The 22,104-nt window shown below is 45.6% G+C and overlaps 2 protein-coding genes across 3 annotated transcripts in view; both read left to right on the top strand.

Annotated features, from left to right (window-relative positions):
• Positions 1-163: 163 nt before the first annotated feature.
• On the top strand, positions 164-8,773 carry CDC23 (cell division cycle 23). Its single transcript, XM_086759137.1, has 16 exons — positions 164-294; positions 373-445; positions 1,377-1,514; positions 1,784-1,826; positions 2,175-2,280; positions 2,372-2,504; positions 3,725-3,902; positions 3,996-4,093; positions 4,320-4,401; positions 4,982-5,135; positions 5,288-5,407; positions 5,741-5,816; positions 6,135-6,196; positions 7,097-7,175; positions 7,276-7,395; positions 8,278-8,773. The coding sequence occupies exons 1-16, from the start codon at positions 164-166 to the stop codon at positions 8,446-8,448; spliced, it is 1,764 nt and encodes a 587-aa protein (XP_086615263.1). The 3' UTR covers positions 8,449-8,773.
• A 7,467-nt stretch (positions 8,774-16,240) lies between these two features.
• JAKMIP2 (janus kinase and microtubule interacting protein 2) overlaps positions 16,241-22,104 on the top strand; it is a 65,388-nt gene continuing 59,524 nt past the window's right edge. For both annotated transcript variants that reach the window (XR_015260115.1, XM_086758900.1), the window contains exon 1: positions 16,241-16,313. The gene's annotated coding sequence lies outside the window, so the exon portion shown is untranslated. The remainder of the gene's footprint in view (positions 16,314-22,104) is intronic.

Genomic DNA, 22,104 nt, shown 5'->3' with positions numbered 1-22,104 from the left:
CGCGCTCCCGCGACAGCTGGCCAATCACGCGCCAGGGCTTCCGCGCGCCTCCCTTGATTGGGAGCGAGGTGTCTCGAGCTCACCCAAGGAGAAGGCTGCGTCTACAGAGAGGAAGGGCGCTGAGTGTGCGGGGCTGCGATTGGCTGGAAGGCGCGCCGGCGGGATGGCGGCCGCGGGGGCGGCGGCGGCGGCGCTGGGGAGCAGCGACTTCTCGGACCTGCGGGAGATCAAGAAGCAGCTGCTGAGCGTGGCGGAGCGGAGCCGCGAGCGCGGCCTGCAGCACAGCGGGAAGTGGTGAGCGCTGCGGGCGGGCCGGCCGGCCTCAGCCCACGGCCGGCGGGCCTTGTGCTTAACGGTTCTCCCCCCTCGCAGGGCCTCCGAGCTGGCCTTTGCCTTGGAGCCGCTGCCGCTGAGCGAGCTGCCGCCGCCCCCTGCGCTCACGGAGGTAAAGGCCCGGGGGCAGCGGTGCCGGGAACGCTGCCGCGCGGCGAACAGGCGGGGCGGGCGCAGTTTGTGGCAGAAGCGGTTGTGAGCTCGAAGAGAAGGTGCTTTGGTTCTTGCTGGCAGGGGTCGCGGGTTGCGTTTTAATCCTGTCTGCAACTGTTGGTAGGCCGTAACTATGTGATACCGATTTTCTAGAAAACTCGTTCAGGAGTGTGTTCGGAGTGCCGGTTGTTTGGTAATGCTGTGAAGTTCCCTTCTATTCTGTGTCTAGTGGGGCAGGCAGAGCTGAATATGCTTTCCCAGGTGAAAGCATTTCATTTTACATGTTGCTGTGCCCTCAGTGAGATACTCTGTAAGCAAAATTTGAAATCTTGCTACTTAATTTTTATTTTTACTCATCTTTACTAAAGCTGAAACTTATTGTACTACAAATTAAGCTGTGCCGCTGAACTTATGCATTAGGACACAAGAAACAAGTTGTATCTGCATCCCCACCTCCCTAGGTGTACAGTAGGACTTCCAGGTATATGCCTGTTTTGTTAAATTACAGCAGTGTAGCATCTCCTAAGTGCATAGTCAGCGACTTAATATTGTTTAATACGGAGTTCCTGAGTAGTAGGTTTCTTATTTATCGTTCATGCTCATTGAAAAGGTAATTCATGCCTTCTGGCAGCTTGCCACAATTTGTTTTCAGGAATCTCACTGTTTATTTTAAATGCTTCTAACTAGTCTGTACCCATTATTTGAGGACTAGGAATCTAGTAACGTGAGGGAAGGGAGAGACTTCTATAAGTACTCAAGCCATTTTTGAGGATGAATAAACTATGTTTTTAGCTTTCAAAGTGGTTTCATTGATATGTTTGAAACTAGGTGATTTTTCCTAAAGTGCGTCAGAGCTTCTGAGGTTTTAAAGTTCTTCTGTGTCCCTGCAGGAGGATGCTCGTGATCTGGATGCCTATACGTTAGCCAAGTCTTACTTTGATCTAAAGGAATATGACAGGGCTGCCTATTTTCTACGGGGCTGCAAGAGCCAGAAAGCTTACTTCTTGTATATGTACTCCAGATACCTGGTAAGATAGAAAAAAAAGTTACCTTTTAGCACTGAACTCCTCTGCTTCCTACCTGTCCCCGACATACCTTATTTTTTGCCTATTCTGTTCCAAATGACCACCTGGAAGTCTAAATTATATGCTGGGGAGAGGGGAAACACGAACAGGAGTGTTCTTTTTAGAGCTATAGTGTTTGTGAAAACTCGATTTGCATACTGCTGCTAGCATTGCAGCAGACATAAGGAATATGCTATTGTAATGTAATCTTGGTTTTCCTCTGTTTTCTACAGTCAGGGGAAAAGAAGAAGGATGATGAGACAGTGGATAGTTTGGGTAAGTCTTTGGTATCAGGGAACACAAGCTTACAGTAATGTCTCTTCATTTCAATGATGTTTTTATGGCTTTCCCCTCAATTTTTGGATAATAGTGCGCTGTAACACGATTTCTTTTGTTCTCTCTTGATTCATTGGCTTAATACAGGTCACGGATTTTCATCTGTTAGTTTTTCTGTTAAAGCAGGTGATCAGACTAAGTGATTTTATTTTAAAAAGAGGAAAATAATCACAGACTGGGAAGCCTTCAGGTCATGTCAGTGATGGTTCTGAATATACCCTAGACTCTGTAACTGCTGTGGTAAGAATCGTGATTGAAAGCTAGCTGTTTGACTTTCTCTTCATACAGGACCTCTGGAAAAAGGACAGGTGAAAAATGAAGCTCTACGAGAACTGAGAGTTGAGCTCAGCAAGAAACACAAGGCACGGGAACTGGATGGATTTGGCCTTTACCTGTAAGTGTCTGCATGTGTTTGTAATGTATTAATGTGTATTTGTGTGGATATGCAGAGTTTCATGATTCTGATTAACTTGCTAACTTTACAGGTATGGTGTCGTGCTACGGAAGCTGGACTTGGTGAAAGAAGCAATAGACGTGTTTGTTGAAGCTGCCCATGTCTTACCTTTGCACTGGGGAGCCTGGCTGGAACTTTGCAACTTGATTACAGATAAAGAGATGGTAAAACTTGGAAGATAACAAGATGTGATAACAAATTCCAGGGTTTAACCTTATTCAGTAACTAACGGTTCAGTGGCCACAAGATTGATGTTGCCCACTGCATTATTCTGTGAGACTCTATCAGGCAAGGCAATCCAAGATTGTAAATTATGTTGTTAAAGCCTCTTCTTCAGTTGCTTGCTATGCTGTAGCTTGAGAGTCTTTATACAGGCTGGGCTAAATTCTTATTATTCACTCACAAAGTGGTTTAAGAAATTGCTAATTCAGGTATTCTGAAGTAGCTGTCAGCAGGGTTATTGCCTTGTCATATGAAGGAGATCCTACTGAGATACCTTTTTTTTTTTTTTTTTTTTTTAACTCCCCCTTTCCCCCCCTTACTCTGGTTCTAGTTCCACAGTTATTTTTTGTTGCCTGAAAGTGTATATAGAATCATTGCTTTTAAAAGTACAACACTAATGGTAGGTGTTCCCTTTGTCAAATACAAAGCCACATATATGAGGTGAACTGTATCGAAGAATTGAACTTAGATATAAAAAGAAAATAGATAATTTTTCTCTACGCATGGGATGAGACCACTCCTAGAATTCTTCAGTCAATTCTGGCTGGTGGAATACTTAAAGTAGAGGTGGCACAGAGGAGAGCCTTACTGATTTGTGGAAAAAGGCAAATGCTTTCTTGATGAGATTATTTGGAGTCTATTCACCTAGCTCATCAAAAGTAGTGATGTGATACTGATGTTCAAACACAGGAAGAAAGTACGGTCTTTTGAAGGACTTTTGAATTTAGTGGAGAAATAAGGCTGGTGGCTGAATCAGAGGCCAGGTGCTGTCAGATTTGAAGACAATAATTCCTTCATCAATTGACCAAATGAAATGGCTTCAATTCTTCTGTGATTTCAGCAGTCATGGGAATAGATTGGGAGTGACTAAATGGAATTGTTGTCCATATTGTACTGCTTTTTAGGCTGAATGTCTTAATGCTCCTTTCATGTTTCAATATTCTCAATTTATAGGCATTATTTAATCTCTCCTTTGGAAGAATCTGGTATTAGCTCTAGTCCTAATACTACTCTTTTGTAGCTGGTGTTAATGGTTTAAGACAGCAATTGCAGGAAAGCCGCCTCCCTTGAGACTGTTGTGGGAGGGAAGATAATGGATTCTTTGCCACAAGTGGCTGTTAGAATACTGCTGATTGTCATCTCTTCTTTTGCTTCTTGCCAGTTGAAGTTCCTGTCCCTGCCAGATACCTGGATGAAAGAGTTCTTTCTTGCACATATTTATACAGAGCTGCAGCTGATAGAGGAGGCTCTGCAGAAGTATCAGAGTCTCATTGATGCAGGATTTTCCAAAAGTGCTTACATAATCTCTCAGATTGCAGTTGCCTACCACAATATCCGAGGTCAGTGACACTTACTGCCTAGTAGGAAGGAGCCTCTTAATGCAGACTTTGCATTTATAGTCCTTGTTCTCCAATCTGCTGTTCTTTCTTCAGATATTGACAAAGCGTTATCCATCTTTAATGAGCTAAGGAAACAAGATCCTTACAGGATAGAAAACATGGACACTTTCTCCAACTTGCTATACGTAAGGGTAAGCGCTCCTATTGCCTGCACATAATGATGGTATTTACCAGAGGTGTGTTAAACACTGGCGAAGCAGCTGGTGCTGTTTAGCCTCTCTGAATATAGGCTTCCAGCTTCTGCTCTCTTGCTTCACAACTCTATAGATGCAGCGTATGCACTGTTAACAGCCCTGTTTTTCTTTGAAACTGTAACATGCTCCTTTTCTCATCACTTTCATGTTTTTGTTTAACTAGAGCATGAAGCCTGAGTTGAGCTACCTGGCTCACAATCTCTGTGAGATAGACAAGTATCGTGTTGAGACATGCTGTGTAATTGGTAAGAGCCAGCTCTTCTACATGTTCTTATTATGCTGTCCGCAGGCTGCGTGAGGAAATCTTAGAAACAGTTGTGAAAATGATCAGCCAGCAAGCCTATCAAAACTACTTGATGAATGTGGTTTCAGGTGGCATACGAAGCAGACTAAATGGCAGAGCACTCTTTATCTCTGAAAGAGGTGCTGTAATACCATCAGTGCAGAAAGGAGTTGAACAAATCATTACGAAGGCCCACGTAGCTGATAATCCCTTTATTTATGTTCCTGAAACTCCAGTGGAAATAATTGTGTGTCAGGACTGGGAAATTAATTTGTTAGATCATGATGTAAGTTTTAAGGCCAGGGTGATGGGATCTTAACTGATGGGTACAATTGGAAACAGGTTGGCTAGAACACTGGAGAGCAAACTGCTATTAGGTCTTTTGAGATTTGAATTGGATCTGCCCTTAATAGGACTCTCTTTTTATAATTTAAGTTAGGAGGCAGTAGATAATATCTCTTCCATCTTTTTTTTTTTTCCTACTTCTCTGCTGTTTTTTTGTTTGTTTTTAATTTATTTAAATATTGTGACTTTTGCTTCAGGGAATTATTATAGCTTGCGTTCCCAGCATGAAAAAGCAGCACTCTATTTCCAGAGGGCCTTGAAACTGAATCCTCGTTATCTGGGAGCCTGGACACTGATGGGACATGAGTATATGGAAATGAAGAACACATCTGCAGCTATCCAGGCTTATAGGTATCACTCATGTACTGCACAAAATTATGTTTGAGTCTGCATACGTAAGGATTGAAGCAGTATCTTCTAATTTTTGTTAGCCTTTTGCTGATTTCTGTCTTGATTTTGATCCTTACTGCTTTCTGACTAGTTCATCTCCTTTTCTTTGACAGACATGCAATAGAGGTGAACAAAAGGGACTACAGAGCATGGTATGGCTTGGGGCAAACCTATGAAATCCTCAAAATGCCATTTTACTGTCTCTATTACTACCGACGGGCCCACCAGCTCAGGTAGAGTTGAGAACGGACCCTTGTTCTTTGGTGTTCACTTTGAAATGGTTGCTACTAGCTAAGGAATTTACATGCAGAAATTGTGTTGGGGAAGGGAGAACACAAATGCTATGTGATTTGTGCAGTCTCACTATTCCAAATCATTTTACTTGTATTAGTTAACAAAGGCATTTGTCAGTTAAATGCCAAGGAATGCTGGTCAAGGAGTGTAAGTGAAGTTTTATATAAGAGAGGATGACAGGCATTGCTAGACGGAGACTTTCTCCCCCCTCACCGCACCCTGAGATCAGCTGCCTGTCCATTAAACTACATTTAGGAATTGTTCTTTTACAGACCAAATGATTCTCGTATGCTGGTTGCTCTAGGAGAATGCTATGAGAAACTCAATCAGCTGGTGGAAGCTAAAAAGGTAAGTGAGAACTGATGTGTGCAGTAAGGCATTAGGATGTCTCCCAGGACACTAGATAGAGTCGCAGCAAAATCGTGTAGCCAGTGCTACTGGAAATGCATATGGTGTATTGTTAGAAGCTTATTGAAACCATTTCTGTGGTGATTAGGATTGGGCAAGTTCTGCAATGTGATTAGAGCACCTGATAAATAAAGTCATCTGCAGATGATATATGCCCCTTTGCTGGAAAGCCATGTTTTCTGTTTGTAACCTGCCTGCATGAGTCGTGAGCTGGAGTCATTTCTGTGGTGTGCTTGACTGACTTTCCTTCCTTGACAGTGCTATTGGAGAGCTTATGCTGTGGGAGATGTGGAGAAAATGGCACTGGTGAAACTAGCGAAGTGAGTATATATTATCACTGAACTGTCAGGATTGTGCTAAATGCAGCTAGCACTTTGATACCTAATGATAAAATACTAAATGCAAAACAGGTGGAATTGATGTTAGGTAGTAGTACTTCTGGAGCTGTGTAATAACTAGTATCTTTAGGTCTGTAGCGACTACAAATTCTGGTGTCCAGCTGTAGCTTTAAGTTTCCCTCAGATAATTAGAGGGAATCGTAGCCTAATGCGGGTTGCAAGGCAGCAACCTGGATCCTGAGGTTATTAGAGTAGGCAATGCTAGCAGTTGTATATGTTGTATTGAAACTTAAAGCAATCCTTGATGGTAGATGATACACAAAATTGGCTTTTTTTTTTGTTTGTTTTGTTTAATTTTTTTTCCCGTAGTGTATAGTTGTGACATTGGGAAAGGGTCTAATGTGAAATAAATATTAACTCCCTGACATCAGATATAGTTTTTGGTCAGGATAAAGTAATAGAAAGCGGAAAGGGGAAATAGTGAAGGGGAAGGAAAAGGGCAAGTGAAGCTGCTGTACAAAGACGTTTGGGATGTAGCAGGGGGGAAAAGAAGCACTGGAGGAAATATCCAGTAAATAGGATGGCAAAGGTTTGTTAAAAGCTTTAAAATGTCACAGAATAATCAAAGATCCCTGCTTTGGTTGTTACTGCTTCTAGCAGTTAGTATCTGACTGGCCACCTTCCTGGTAATGTAAGAGTTCTCAAGCTGGATCATCTCTTTCTGGGAGGGGCAGCAGGCAGTACACAGTGCATATCTTGCAAATTCTGAAGGAAACTAGCTGGCTTTAGTCTAGATCAGGTTGAGAAGGTACTTCTTCATAGACCAAGAAGGTCTTTGACAGTGCAGTCTTGTTCCAGTGGCCCATTTTTCTCCTTTTCTAGGCTGCATGAACAGCTGAATGAATCTGAACAAGCAGCTCAGTGCTATATCAAATACATCCAGGATATCTATTCCTGTGGGGTAAGATGATATCTTGGGACTAAAAGGAGACTGAAACATGGTGTAGAACTACCTTGGAAGGCACTCAAGGATTATGGTTTTTACCCCCCCATCACTGTAGGAGATAGTGGAGCACCTGGAGGTCAGCACTGCCTTCCGTTACCTGGCCCAGTATTACTTCAAGTGTAAGCTCTGGGATGAAGCCTCAGCATGTGCTCAGAAGTGCTGTGCATTCAATGATGTGAGTAGTTGTCTAATCTTTACTGTTTCTTTCTTAGGGGATCTAAGATCTTGATCTTGGCTCCCCTCAGAGTAGAAGGAATCCTTTATTGAAGGAATGAGGGCTGTCTGCCATGCGGATAACATCTTAAGTGGTAGTGTTGTATACCTGATCACTAATGTTGCTTATGATTAACTAAAATAACGGAATTTGGTGTAGATAGTAAAATGGAACCATGTCTCAGTGGGGTTCACTAAGTAAAAGAATTTGTGGCTCCACGTGGCAGTCTTAAGACTTATGAAAGTCTTGGTAGTGAGGAGGTGCTTAAATGGTCAAACTCCAACACACTGTGGTGATGGTACTCATGTAACTTATTTTTTTTCTTTTTTTTTTCCTCATGTTCTGTGTGTAGACAGTACAGAGGATGTAATAGTACTTGGGTTTTGTATATGACTCCGTATTCTGAGATGTTCTATATCTGTAAGTGAGCAATTCTGGATTTTTAACTTCAGCCTAATGGTGGACACTAGCCATGAGTACAAGGTGTTTGGCCTATGCTTAACAAAGCTGTCTGGAACTGGTTCTGGAGAACCTGAATTCAGCTTAGTTAAAGCTTCTCTAGTCTACTTTTTGTTGGACTATTTAGACAGCTTCAGTGGTTGGTAATGCTATCTGAATACCCAAGTAACATGCAAATCAAGTGAGTAAAAGGAGGAAAGACTGAAAACAAAAGTGGCATACCTTAACATTTTTAAGCAGCAGAAGAAAAAATAAATTAGGATGGTTTTTATAGCTTGCAGCCTTACAGAATGACAAACTACAAACATACTGCTTACATACTGAATTTGATCCAGAAACCACCCATCCACAGGTGTATTCTGTTTTTTTACAAATTCATTTCAGACTAGAGAAGAAGGGAAGGCACTGCTGCGACAGATCTTACAGCTTCGCAACCAAGGAGAAACATCATCCACAGATATTGCTGCTCCCTTTTTCCTCCCTGCATCACTGTCAGCCAACAACACGCCCACACGTCGTGTCTCCCCACTCAATCTGTCTTCTGTAACACCATGAACAATGCTGATGCTTCTAACGCATGCATTGTGTGACATTGCAGATGGGGCTTGCAACCACTTATTTCTTTCTAGTGAAACTACATTCATTGTTGCCTTCATGTGAAGGCTAGGAGTTACTAGAGCCCACAGCTGAAGATGGATGTGCCCCAACAGGAAAAGGTGCAGCCTATGTGAAAGTGCCTATGCTGAGATGTGAGGACCTGCTGTACTTCTCACCGAGTCATTCCAGTCAGAGGGCAGACATAGTCCAATAAACAGGACTACTGCTAACTGAGGATTGGGAAGAGCTTGTCTGCTTGAGTTAAAATACATTTGAAGTTTGATTCTGCCCTGTTACCTCCAGTCTTTATTGAACTTCTTTGGATGACCTCTTAGTGGTATCATTGCTGTGTACATCAGAACCTGTTACCTACCTGGCTACTTAAGGACTTTTGCTTGTCTTGAACTACACAGAAGATGTTCCATCAAAGCATAGATACAGGTGCTTAGATATAGGTGCCATGGCTATGTTGAAGGACTGAGAAGTGTCAGGGAATTCTGAGTAGCCACAGGTGGCAGTTGTTTACTGTTCTGTCTTTGTATCTGACAAATACTTTGGCTTTCAGAAAGGCAAACAGTGGGATAGAACAATTAAACTAATTATTAAGTTACTGTCTTTGGGCTTCTTTATGGTGCAGCTTTCATATGTACTGTAGCAAATGAAATTGGATAAACCATAACAGATTGTCTTCTTAAGTACGGCCAGGACAGTATGGTGCAGGGGATTTCCCCCCTGCAGGGCTGCTGCTTGTTCCTGTTCATGCATCCAGCCAACAGTGAGGCTAAGTGTGAATTTCAAATATGCCCGTTTATGCCCAGGTACTACAGACATGACCATAAATTAACAGATTAACACGAACAAGAGGCTAGCGCCCTTAGATGCGCTTGCTTAAAACTGAAACTGGAAGTGGCCTGATCCTGTTCCTATTTGCTTAACGTTTGCTAGTGGAACACACGTGTGCTTTCAGTGTTAAGTACATGTTCACATTCTCTGGTCTCTCCAGTCTCTGTCCATGACTTTAAGTCTCTTTGAGATCCATCTCTAGACCTTGGGTATCTTGTTCAGTCTCAACTCTGGACCTCTAGGGCATCTACAGATTTTGGGTTTCTCCTGTTTCCTGGCTAGTCCCAGTTAGCCTTGTGACATACATGTATGTACATAAACAAAGTACAGAGCACAGTGGTACAGAAAACGGGCACCAAATAGTGTTTAGTAGGTGTGGAACACACTATGGTGACGAGTCACAAGTCTCAGCCAGACAAAGGTTACTGACCAGCAGCCTGCTTGCATGCAGTTGGTAGCTTTTCTGCTTACCCCTACCCATCAGCACTCTTGTCACTCTTGCCTGCCCTGCTCTTTTCTCCCATCTGTACTTCCTTAATAAATTGAAGATTTGTTTACTTTTGTTATGTGTGCCTAAAACATTTTTGCCCTCTGCTATTACATAACTTTCTTCAGTTGAGATAGTGCAAGATTTACAGTTTGAAATAAGGGGATTCTTTCAAAACAAAAAAAAAAGCTGTAAATTGTTTTTAACGTAGGGCCAGACCCTGAAGAAACAAGCTAACCTAAAATTACTCTTAACATATGGCGTAGGCAGCTTAATGCAGTAGTTGATTTGAAGTATAAAGTGTATTGACAGTTAGCGTTTGAGGAAGACCTAAATAACATTTGTAATAAATAATCAGCAAGAAAAATCTAACAGACTATTATTAATAGACCAGATCAAATAAAGGGAAAGTGTCCGATCACATGCTCAGAGTTAAACTGATCATCGGATTTGGCAACAGAAAGGAATTTCCCCCCACTCCAGACAAACTGAAGAGAGTTCAAGGGGGGTTTTGCCTGTGTCTGTAGTATCAAGTGAGTACCATTTCAAAGGCTCCGTTTTACTTAATAAATTTCCTACTTTTGCAAGCGTGCAAGTACTGGTGCTACCCTTAACCTCCCTGTAGTGCTCGAGAGGGATTATAGCCTTTTACTGCTGGTTCTGAAGTCTGTGATGCTCATTGTGCTGCATGGGAGCCTGTGGAACAGTCTTCATTTAAGCTTCCCGATTATTTTGCATGCCTGAAGTTGCATGCCTAAAATTTTGTGATAACTCTATTGTTCTGCAATCTGGTATGACTAAAGAAAAATTACTAAGGTGCTGGTTAATTTTGCCATCAGTAGCTTTCCAGCTGTTTTGTTCTGTTGGATAGGTACCACACTCTGACCCTGGGAGGAAAACTACACTGTGGTAGTCTTTTAAGAGACCCCTTTGGAATGAACAAAATCTGAATTTCTTAACATTTCTTGGCATTAGTACTGTTAGTACTATCCTCCCAAATTATGAATCCGGAGGTAACAGAAAAGAATTCTCAACCTCATCTGTTAAACTGCTTTGCTCTGTGCATAGGCAGAAATACTAATTCAGACACAACTATGTTTTGTGGCATTTGTACACCTACAGGGAGGTGCGCACACCAGTGCTGTGGTTACAACAACCTACGTCAACAGAAAGGCTCGGCTGTGGTGCCAATAGCTGCCATCTCTTCTGACGCATGTCAGGGTGCAGCGTGGGCTAGCTGCTCTCCAGGGATGGGGCAGCTGGGACCCCTGCGCTGGGAAGCCTGGCAGGGCAGGGGCCTGCCCCCACGGTGCCCGAGCCAGATGAGCAGGCCTGGCATGGGACAGTGGTCCGGAACAGCCAAGACGCCCTGTTGCCAGGCAAGTCCACAGCGACAAGGCTGGTCTGAGGTCCAGCTGGTCCAGGCCACTAGGACCCACGGCCGGATGCAGGTGGGGCTGTGACACAGCCCAGGAGACAAAAGCAACCAGCTCAGTTTAAAGGCAGCTCCCCCAGGAAGGGCTCTCAGCCTGTGCTGAGCCTCTCCACAGCACTGCCTGGGAGTCCCCCTCCCAGGTCACTAAGAGGAAAGGAGGCTGCTCTTGCTGCACAGCTCAAACGTGTTAATAATTCTGTACCTGATTATACATTAATCTGATAGGTTTTTGTTCTCTGTTGTGCTCTCTTATTCTCAGTAGTCAATGTCTCAAAAAATTTAACTGCCCCTTGTTAGCTTGTGAATCCTGAGTACAAGCTCTTCCTAACGTATGAAGAGTCAGTATCTAAATTAGTATTTTGTACCGTGGTGTCAGAAGGTTTTATTGGTCAAAATCAAGGACTGACTTGAAATAGTAAACACCGCTACCATTAAACTGTCAACATGGAGCAAGTATGCGAATAGGGTGTTTGAGTTACCACAAAATACACCTACAGCTGAAGCAAGCACCAGCATAGAAGATGCCACAGGATAATGTATGGAGAAGCAGCTGCTTAACAGCCCCTTGGTCACTGAAGAAAAACACAGAAAAAAGAAAGAAAAATTACTATGCATATATTTATTTTTATTCTTGGTCTTTTAACATTGAAAAGGAATAGGAAGCAGCTCTGAGGTTTATCCTTGTGCCCATTTGCTTTGTGGATACCAGGCACAATTTCTAGTTATTTAGCATATAAAAGTAAATACCGCTGTCCCCCCTGCCCTGTTTGGGGTTTTTTTAACAACCAGTGAAATGCATAAGTTAGTTATGATTAAACGTGCTCCCAAATCAGTGTTGTTGCATGTTGGATCTTGGTGTTCATCTTCAATTGTTAGGATGTAAAGCAAGAATAATGTAAAATTCAGTCAAGTGATAGGGGACTTGGGGTCATCACACCGTGAGTGCTGCATTTCCTGTACCGCACACGGAGGGGAAACAATTCAAAAGTGTTCTGGCAGTTTGGAGGAGTTTAGATCAAGCCAAACCTTGGCTTGCCTTTGTCCCTCAGTACTCACCCTCACCTTCAAACAGTGTTGGAGAAGGGACTATACTGGGTGTGACTGTGCTGGATGTGACAGTATTGGCTGTCATGTCCCCTCACCTGTACCTCCATTTCAGGGCCTGTGGAGCAGCAGGAATTGAGGACCCACAATGCATAGGCAGTGGTTGTAGGGATACACATCCTGAGGAGATTGCAGGGATACGGCCCAGGAGTGCAGGGACGGGATCAGGAAAGCCAAGGCACAGCTGGAGCTGAACTTGTCTAGAGACGTGAAAAATAACAAGAAGGGTTTGAAGAGGTACATGGGACAACAAAGGAAGATGAAAGAAACTGTACAGCTGTACAAACCTGGCTACAACCGACATGGAGAAAAGGCTGAAGCACTCAACTTTTTTGCCTCGATCTTCTCTGGCAGGTGCAACAGCCAAGGCGCCCAAATCACAGAAGGCAAAGGCAGGGACTGGGAGAATGAAGAACTCTCTGCTGTAGGAGAAGAGCAGGGTTTGAGATCATCTAAGGAACCTGAAGGTGCACAAGTCCATGGGACCTGATGATATATGTCTGTGGGTCCTGAGGGAACTGGTGGATGAAGTTGCCAAGCCACTGCCCATCGTATTTGAGAAGTCGCTGGCAGTCTGGTGAGGTTTCCACTGACTGGAAAAGGGGAAACATAACCCCCATTTTTAAAAAAGGGAAAAAAGGAAGACCTGGGGAGCTACAGGCCCGTCAGTCTCACCTCTGTGCCCAGCAAGATCATGGAGCAGATCCTCCTAGAAACCATGCTAAATCATGTGGAAAATAAGGAGGTGACTGGTGACAGCCAACACAGCTTCACTAAGGGCAAATCATGCCTGAAAAATTTGGTGGCTGCCTATGATGGGGTTACAGCATTGGTGGACAAGAGATGAGCAACTGATGTCATCTGCCTGGGCTTGTGCAAAGTGTTTGATGCTGTCCCACGTGGAGCCCTTGTCTCTAAACTGGACATGGGTTTGACGGACAGACCACTCGGTGGATAAGGAATTGGCTGGATGGCCACACTCGGAGAGTGGTGGTCAACAGCTCAATGTCCATGTGGATACTGGCAATGAGTGACATTCCTCAGAGGTCCATATTGGGCTCAGCCCTGTTTAAGATCCTTATCGGTGACATGGACAGTGGGATAGCGTGCACCCTCAGCAAGTTCGCCGATGACACCAAGCTGTGTGGTGCCATCGACACGCTGGAGGGGTGGGATGCCATCCAGAGGGACCTTGACAGGCTGGAGAGGTGGGGCCATGCCAACCTCATGGAGTTCAACCAGGCCAAGTGCAAGGTCCTGCACATGGGTTGCGGCAATCCAAGGCACAAATCCAGGCTGGGTGGAGAATGGACTGAGAGCAGCCCTGAGGAGAAGGTGGACGAGAGGTTCAAAATGAGCCGGCAATGCGCACTTGCAGCCCAGAAGGCCAACGGCATCCTGGGCTGCATCCCCAGCAGCGTGGGCAGCAGCTCGAGGGAGGGGATTCTCCCCCTCTGCTCTGCCCTGGTGAGACCCCACCTGGAGTACTGTGTCCAGCTCTGGAGCCCCCAACATAAGAAGGACGTGGAGCTGTTGGAGTGAGTCTAGAGGAGGCCACGGAGATGCTGAGAGGGCTGGAGCAGCTCTGCTGTGAGGCCAGGCTGAGAGAGCTGGTGCTGTTCAGCCTGGAGAAGAGGAGGCTCCGGGAAGACCTTAGAGCAGCCTTCCAGTGCCTAAAGGGGGCTGCAGGAAAGACAGGGAAAACTTTATCAGGAAGTGTAGTGATAGGAGAAAGGGTAAGGGTTTTAAACTGAAAGAGGGTAGATTTAGATTAGCTATAAGGAAGAAATTATCTACTGTGAGGGTGGTGAGGCACTGGCACATGTTGCCGAGAGCAGCTGTGGATGCCCCATCCCTGGCCGTGTTCAAGACCAGACTGGACACAGCTTTGAGCAACCTGGTCTGGTGGAAGCTATCCCTGCACATGGCAGGGAGACTGGAACGAGCTGATCTGTAAGGTCCCTTCCAACCCAAACCATTCTATGACTCTGACACCACAACCTTGCTCCCTAAGGAGCCTGCAGACAAAGGAAGGGGCCTACAAGCTATTTTGCTGACTCTTTGCCACAGGATTCCCTAGGACATTGAACTGACCCCGCCAGAACCCATGAGGCTAATTTTACAGTCTCTTTGTGCCCCTGTACTGGTCTTTCAGAAGGCCATTTCCAGAGCTAGGCAATCAATAACCAACACATGAAAAATAAAACATTTAGGCTAGACATATACAGAAACAGCTTTTAAAAAACAGAACTTTGTTTTATTTTGGGCATTGAAGTTTTTTTCAATCACTGAATGTGTTAACTGCCTGTGTGATATTTCTTATGAAAATGCTGCAATTCTATAAAACCCATTTATTGCACCTTCCACTTCCAGCTCTTAGACTTTGTCATATAAACAGTAAGTGCCTTTCCTTTTGAGGCAAGTTCAGGTGCATAAGGAGCGAGTTCAGGCAGGGTTGAACTGAGGAACCTATTGCACTCTTTGGTAAGTGTTAGGCTGTACTACATGCATCTAATGCTCATGTGTATTGCATGTTACAGAACCCGCTGAACAACATGAAAAAAAAACCTAAAAATCACTGAATCTCTTACACCACTCTGAGAAAAACTAAATGCCTCCATTTTAGAGGCAAGGACGCTGAAGCTGTGACAAACTGATCAGCCATGAGTCAGGCATACAGTGCCAGTCTCTTTACCCCTAGATCTCTGCTTCTAGTGCCGGGTTTCGTTCTCCTTTTCTGAAAGACTTAATGGTAAACGTTTGAAACACTGGCACTTAAAGGCCTAACAACTAGATATTAAGGGAGCTCTGATGAAATTTGGCGTTCAGGGCAGAGGACTCAAAATTCATCCTTTGTCACTAGTTTTGTTCTGATTTTGCCACTGATCAAGGAACTTCTTCATAGAATGGAGATAATCTGCAAATCCTGTACCCAACTAGACTACCTTGTTTATAACTTCTATAAATGTTTTTTTTTTCCTGTATGTTGCTGTGGTTAGAAAAAGACAAAAACCCGCAACATTTGTCTTCACTTTGTCCACAAAAAGAAGAGTCTATTTTTGCAGAAATACCAACACCTTATCTGACCAGGTCCACATTAGCAATACTTATCTTCTCCGTAAAGTGCCAAAAGGACACCGACCGGAATTCTGGATGTGTTTATTATTGTCAGCCTACTGACCTCTTTCAGGGACATCGCTGTCAGTCTCCAGACGGATGGGGGTGAGGAACCTTCTGAAGAACCTGCGGTCATTGTTCGCACGACTGCCTCACTGACGTCTGGGCTACGCAGATGACTGCTTTTGCAGTTTATTCAGGTATAGAAACAGTTCCGATTAACTCAGTCCGGGCTGGAGGTTGCTCCCCGGACCCTTATGGGATGCCTTTCCATGGAGGCTCATGGCCCCGTGGAACACCAGTCTCACAGCCATCTTGTTGGCCACTCCTTCCTTCGGAAAGGCGCCTTCTCGGCCCGCGGCGCGATTTCAGGAGCGGGGACGCTAGGCCCTCTCTCGCTCCCGGCCCGCGCGAGTTCCCTGAGGGAGAGCTCCCACGCTCCGTGTCGCCCCGGCTCCAGCCCGAGGGCTGAGGCCCGCGCCAAGCGGGCGGCCCCGACGGAGCCCCCGGCCCCGCTGCCCCGCGGGTGGCCCGGGTGCCGCAGGAGCCCCTCCGCGGGCGCGGCCGCCGCCTCCCCCCGGCCTGCCTCGCGCTTCGCCGCGGCGTTGCCATGGCGGCCGTGCGCGCGGCGCTGCGGCGGCGGGGCGGGGCCTGCCGCAGACCCGGCAGCGCAGGCCTCCGCCGCGGGGAGGCGGCGGGGCGGGCGCCCGCCCTCAGCGTCGGCGCGCGGGGGGCCGGCAGGGCCGGTGCTGGGCGCTGGAGCCGCGGCGGTGGCGGGAAGATGGGTGCGCCGTGCTCCTCCCTCGCCGCTCGGCATCCTCTCCTGACCGCGGCACGGTGAGCGGCGGCCGCCGGGAGGGTGGCCCGGTCCCCGCGGCGGCGGAACAATGACTTCGGGGGGCTGGGGCGCGGGGCCGGGGCGGCGGCGTGGCGGGGCCGAGCTGGAGGTGATGGAGAGGCGGGGAGGCGAGCTGGAGATGGCGATGGAGATGGCGATGGAGGGAGAGGTGTGGCAGCACGCAGCCTGCGGCGCCGTGCCGGGAGCCACCTCCCCTCTCTCCGGTCCCGCACTATTGTGCTCCCGGTCCCTCATTGTCTTGCCTCCCCGTGCCGGGTGCGGCGTGCCGCGCCTGGGTGCGGGTTACAAAGGAAGGGGTTTTCGCGGGGCTGAACGCAGCGAGCGGGGACGGCCGCCGGCAGAGCCGGGGCTGGGCCTGGGTGAGCCGGCGGCGGGCAGAGCGGGGAGCGCTGCCCGGGCTGGGCCTGCCCGCCCTGCCTGCTCGCCTCGCCTGTGACCCGCAGCCTCGCGGGCGGTTTCTTGCCGAGCACGTCGCTTGAGAAGCGCACCTGTGCGTATTTTGGGGTGTCGGGGTTGGGTCTCCCTCGCAAACACAGGCCCCGCGAGATGCATCTCTGTACGTGCCGCGCGTGGCTCTTCTCGCAGCCGTTAACGGATGAACCGTGCCGCTTGGGCTGGTGTGCGGCTCGTTCTCGAACTGCTGGACTGCCGTCCCTCAGTTTCATTATGGCCGCTGCCGGCGGATCTAGACCGTGCGTCTGGGCCGCCTCACGGCACTGAACGCTCCTTTGTAGTCGGTTCTGGTTTTTGCTGTGAATGCAACTATATGAAAGATGCTGAGAATACCTTATAGGCAGGGAACACAGAGAAATATGTACTTTAGAAGTTTAATTTGAACTCTTTTAAGGAGTAAATGGGCGAGATGTATTTTTTTAATACACTTGCATTCCGATACTCTCCTATGCATCACTGTAAGGTGACACATTGGAGTCCTGTTCTCAATGTCTCTTATTTGCTGGCGCAAATTCTGCACTGGTGCCCACATCACGCCTGGGCTAGCAGTCTGGCTGGCCCATCAGGAGAATGCTTGTCCCTTTTCAGGCAATAATGTGAGGTTTATTGCTTCAGCTCTGACTCAGGTTTTGCTTCTATTGATCTAGCCTGCTGCTCTACATATGAATTTCAAATCCAGGCCTGCTGTGCTGTAAGTGCTAGCTTCACTGGCACTTGTCCAGGGTCAGATTGGCGCTTGGTGAGGTAAATATCTGGTGATTCTAAGGGGTTCCTCAGGAATGGTCATGATATGGGTGAAGTCTGAGAGTGGTTAGCTGGTAATTGTTGAAGAGGGCATAGGACACGAGTGCTCTATAAGTAGTTCTGTAGCAATCAAATGACACCGTGGGCACCCCAGTACAAGAAGGATATCAACCTATTAAGACAGTGTCCAGAGCAGGGCGACCAAAGTAGTGAAAGGTCACAAGGACAAGAGTTACAAGGAGCAGCTGAGGTCACTTGGTTTGTTCTGCTTGGAGAAGAGAGGGTTGAGGGGTGCCCTCATTGCAGTCTACACCTTCCTCAAGAAGGGTGGCAGAAGAGGAGGTGCTGATCTCCTCTCTGCAGTGACTGGCAATAGGACATGAGGAAATGGGCCCCGTTCAACATCTTTGTCGGCGACATGGACAGTGGGATAGAATGCACCCTCAGCAAGTTCGCCGATGACACCAAGCTGTGTGGTGCCGTCGACTCGCTGGAAGGGAGGGATGCCATCCAGAGGGACCTGGACAGGCTGGAGAGGTGGGCCCGTGTCAACCTCATGAAGTTCAACCAGGCCAAGTGCAAGGTCCTGCATCTGGGTCATGGCAATCCAAAGCACAAATACAGGCTGGGCGGGGGTTGGATCGAGAGCAGCCCTGAGGAGAAAGACCTGGGAGTGTTGGTAGACGAGAGGTTCAACATGAGTGGGCAATGCGCCCTTGTGGCCCAGAAGGCCAACCGCATCCTGGGCTGCATCAAGAGGAGCGTGGCCAGCAGGTCGAGGGAGGTGATTCTGCCCCTCTACTCTGCCCTGGTGAGACCCCACCTGGAGTACCATGTCCAGTTCTGGAGTCCCCAACACAAGAAGGACATGGACCAGTTGGAAAGGGTCCAGAGGAGGGCCACAAAGATGATCAGAGGGCTGGAGCACCTCTCCTATGAGGACAGGCTGAGAGAGTTGGGGCTGTTCAGCCTGGAGAAGAGGAGGCTCCGGGGAGACCTGATAGCGGTCTTCCAATACCTCAAGGGGGCCTACAGGAAAGATGGGGAGAAGCTGTTCAGTAGGGCCTGTTGTGATAGAACAAGGGGTAATGGGTTTAAATTAGAAGGAGGTAGGTTTAGATTAGATATTAGAAAAAAATTTTTTACAATGAGAGTTGTAGAGCACTGGAACAGGTTGCCCAGAGAGGTGGTGGATGCCCCATCCCTGGAATCGTTCAAGGCCAGGCTGGATGAGGCTCTGAGCAACCTGATCTAGTCAGGGATGTCCCTGCTTCTTGCAGGGGGGTTGGACTAGATGACCGTTGAAGGTCCCTTCCAACTCTAACTATTCTATGATTCTATGATTCTATAAGCTGCACGAGGGGAAGTTCAGACTGGATGTCAGGAAAAGGCTCTTCGTTGAGAGGGTGGTCAGTCCCTGGAACAGGGTCCCCAGGGAAGTGGTCATGGCACCAAGCCTGTTGGAGTTCAAGGAGAGTTTGGACAACACTCATAGTGTTTAGTTTTAGCTGGTCCTGCGAGGAGCAAGGAATTGGACTTGATGATCCTTATGGGTCCCTTCCAACTCGAGATACTCGTGACTCCAGTCAAGTTAATGGGGTTGCAGCCAGTTCCACCTTTGCTTCCACCCTGAGCAAAATCCTGAGGAGCCCCAGAGAGGAAAGCCTGGAAAGTTTCTGTTGGGATTTCCATAGGAGGTGGCTGCCAGGAGTTGTTGATGTGATTGCCCCTTTGGCCTTGCCCCTTTCCTAGAACTGTGGCAATGTGGTGGACTGCTGGGATTCTCTGGTTGTCGGCAGAGCTCCTAGCTGAAAGGACCAGGCTTCCAGTGACAGATGACCTTTCTGACTTGCTGATCTTTGACTGACTGTTCTCTTAGGGCCTAAAGTAGAGAAACATGGCCCTCACCTCGGAGGCGAATTTGAGTTAGGTATTTCCACAGTGTCCACCCCAAGCCTAACTTAATTGCCTAATGCATTGCCTCAGCTTCCCTTCTGATAACCTTGTCCCTGTCACCTTTCAGTGGCTTCCGATAATCCCTCTGCTTCCAAAGGCCATTCCCAGCTAAATAATCTTCTGAATAAGAACTTATGTATCCTACTTATTAGGAATTGAACATAAGGTACAGCTAAAACATGGTTGTGTGTTAAGGAGGTGACTGGCTATTGTAATTTGTAAATGTGTGCTGGGTTCTGCTAGACCTTTTATTATCAAGACCTTAATGTAGCTGGAAAGATGCTGCATAATTTCTCTGTCATTACAAAGGATAAGTGACCTCAGGGTATTCAAGTAAAGAAAATGCAGTGAAACATAACTGGCAAAATGATTTCAAAAATAATTTTCAATTTTGATTTCTCTTCATTCGTTTGATAGACAGTTGATATTGTGGTTTAAAAAGTGTATTAAAATAGTCCTCCAACTGTGGAAGCAACGCGGTGATGGATTTTACTGTTATCAGGCTGGTATAACTCAGGTGTAACTCGAGCAGTTGAAATCCAAGTAGTTTGTTAATTATGACTTCCTCCCCTCCCTTCTTTTTAACCAAACTATGGGAGACTAAGATGCTTAAACTTGGCTTTCACTACTGAGTCATGGTCATTTTTCATTGTGGTCAATATTTGTGCTTTCTGTTTGCTTTATGAAGTTGTGGGGCAGCAAAATAGTCCTTACCAGATACCTGAATTTTGGATCACTTTCTAGTCAGTCAGTCTTTGTCTCTTCTGGGTTCTGTCAGATTTCTCTTTAATCTTTGTGCATGGCAATGCAATGTTTGGGTTACAAGACTGCAAAACAAATGCTTTTGTTTTTAAAAAATAATTATTTTACTTGAATTACCAATGGCATGTTTGCATTATGTGTTTCTAAATCAACAGCTTGCTCAATTTCCAGCAGGTAACCTCTTCAAAGTTTCTCTATAAATTTGTATCACTTGAAGATCTGATCTTTAGCAGGTTATAACAAATTTATCATCTTCCCATTCTCAGAGATGGATCCTCTGCTGCCCTTCTCTTTACTAATCATCTACATCTGTGCAAAGAATCTCAGCAATTCTGTGTCATCAGCTCTCAATATCCAGAATCCATGAGGGTAGAAAAATGTAATTTTTGTAGTACTGCTAGTTTCTGTATCTTTAAGGTCTATTTGAATTTCTCCTTTAAAATATGAGGACTAGAAATCTTTGCTCCAGGAGGTGGGGCTCTAAATAGAAAATTCAACAGTATGTTGGAAGAGTAATGAAAAAGTTCTATGGTCTAGCTACACTGAACGCTGTCGAGTTAAATGAGCATAAATACAGCTTCTCTGTAAATGACAGAAAAGCAGTGTAGATCACAGTCTGCAATTTGGATTCTAAAACATTCAATGAACTTTAAAGGAAAAATAGTGACATGCAAGCACTTTCAGGAATGCAGGCTCTTAGTTCATCTCATTAAAATTGATGGTGCTGTATGATTTGCTTGCCGTGCATTTGGATCACTGGTGGGTAGCTGAGAAACTGTCCCACAACCCGGAAACTTTAGGAGCTGTGTTTTGTTTGGAAGATCACATTTGGACATCACAGCCATTTCGTTCTGTTAAATAGTCTGAATCAGCTGTGGTCAGAAGAGAAGCAAAGTGGACTGGTATCTGTGACCATCCACATGGCACAGTTAAATACGGAGGAGGCAAATGAATGCAGCACATGTTTGAGTACAGAGCTGCATAATGAAATCCTGTTTGTTAACAGTTTAACAAACACCAACAAACAAGGAACACAGATGAAGACTGGATAGACCACAATTCTATTTGTAACTTAGGATGAAGTGTAACTGTGATGTGCCGTAGAGAATACCACAGCTTCTGTGGTATGCCAGATCTTCTTTTATGTTAAAAATGATAATGCAAAATATAACATTATCTCAGATAATTTTATCAAAACTAACAAAATGAATTATTTGAATAAATTGAGAATAAGTGATGCTAAAATGCATGTTTTGTCTCCCATTTTCACTTTATGCATTCTTCCCAGCTACACCTAGGAGGTAATATCTCACAGTTAGTTTAACACCTGTACTCCATTTGTCAAACTATTTGCTAAATTGTGTTGAAATTGTTTATTACAATACTTTTTTAAGTGTTTAGGGGAAAGACTTGTTAAACTGTACATTGCACAGACTATAAACAAAAGGTCTAAGTAACATGGAAATTAAAACTGAAAAGAAGAAGAAACAGCTGTTGAAAATTGCACTGAGGTCCCAGGTGGTTTAGGGTAATCAATAATGAGTAAGCAAATAAAGTTGGGAGAAATGGTAGCATCAAGGCTTCCAGATATATATTTTTTTTTTCCCCCTGCATGTACTCTGGTTTGGTAAAACTCACTAAGTTTATTTTCTTTTAAAATGGATGCAGAAATATTTTTCATTATTCATTTTTACGTTGTATGCAAAATCCTTAGAACTCTTAATGTTACGGATGACAGAAATTAATTAAAATCAGTACTGTACTGTTTTGCATGTATTTGGAATAGGCTTGGTGTACAAATATTTTAGTAGTGAATTTTAAAAAGACTTAAAATTGTTTTAATAAATAATATAC

This window comes from Chlamydotis macqueenii, chromosome 14 (genome assembly GCF_036417535.1).
Source record: "Chlamydotis macqueenii isolate bChlMac1 chromosome 14, bChlMac1.mat, whole genome shotgun sequence".
Taxonomy (NCBI): Eukaryota; Metazoa; Chordata; class Aves; order Otidiformes; family Otididae; genus Chlamydotis; species Chlamydotis macqueenii.
Note: the sequence above shows the minus strand (reverse complement) of the source record. Positions and strands in the feature narration are given on the sequence as shown.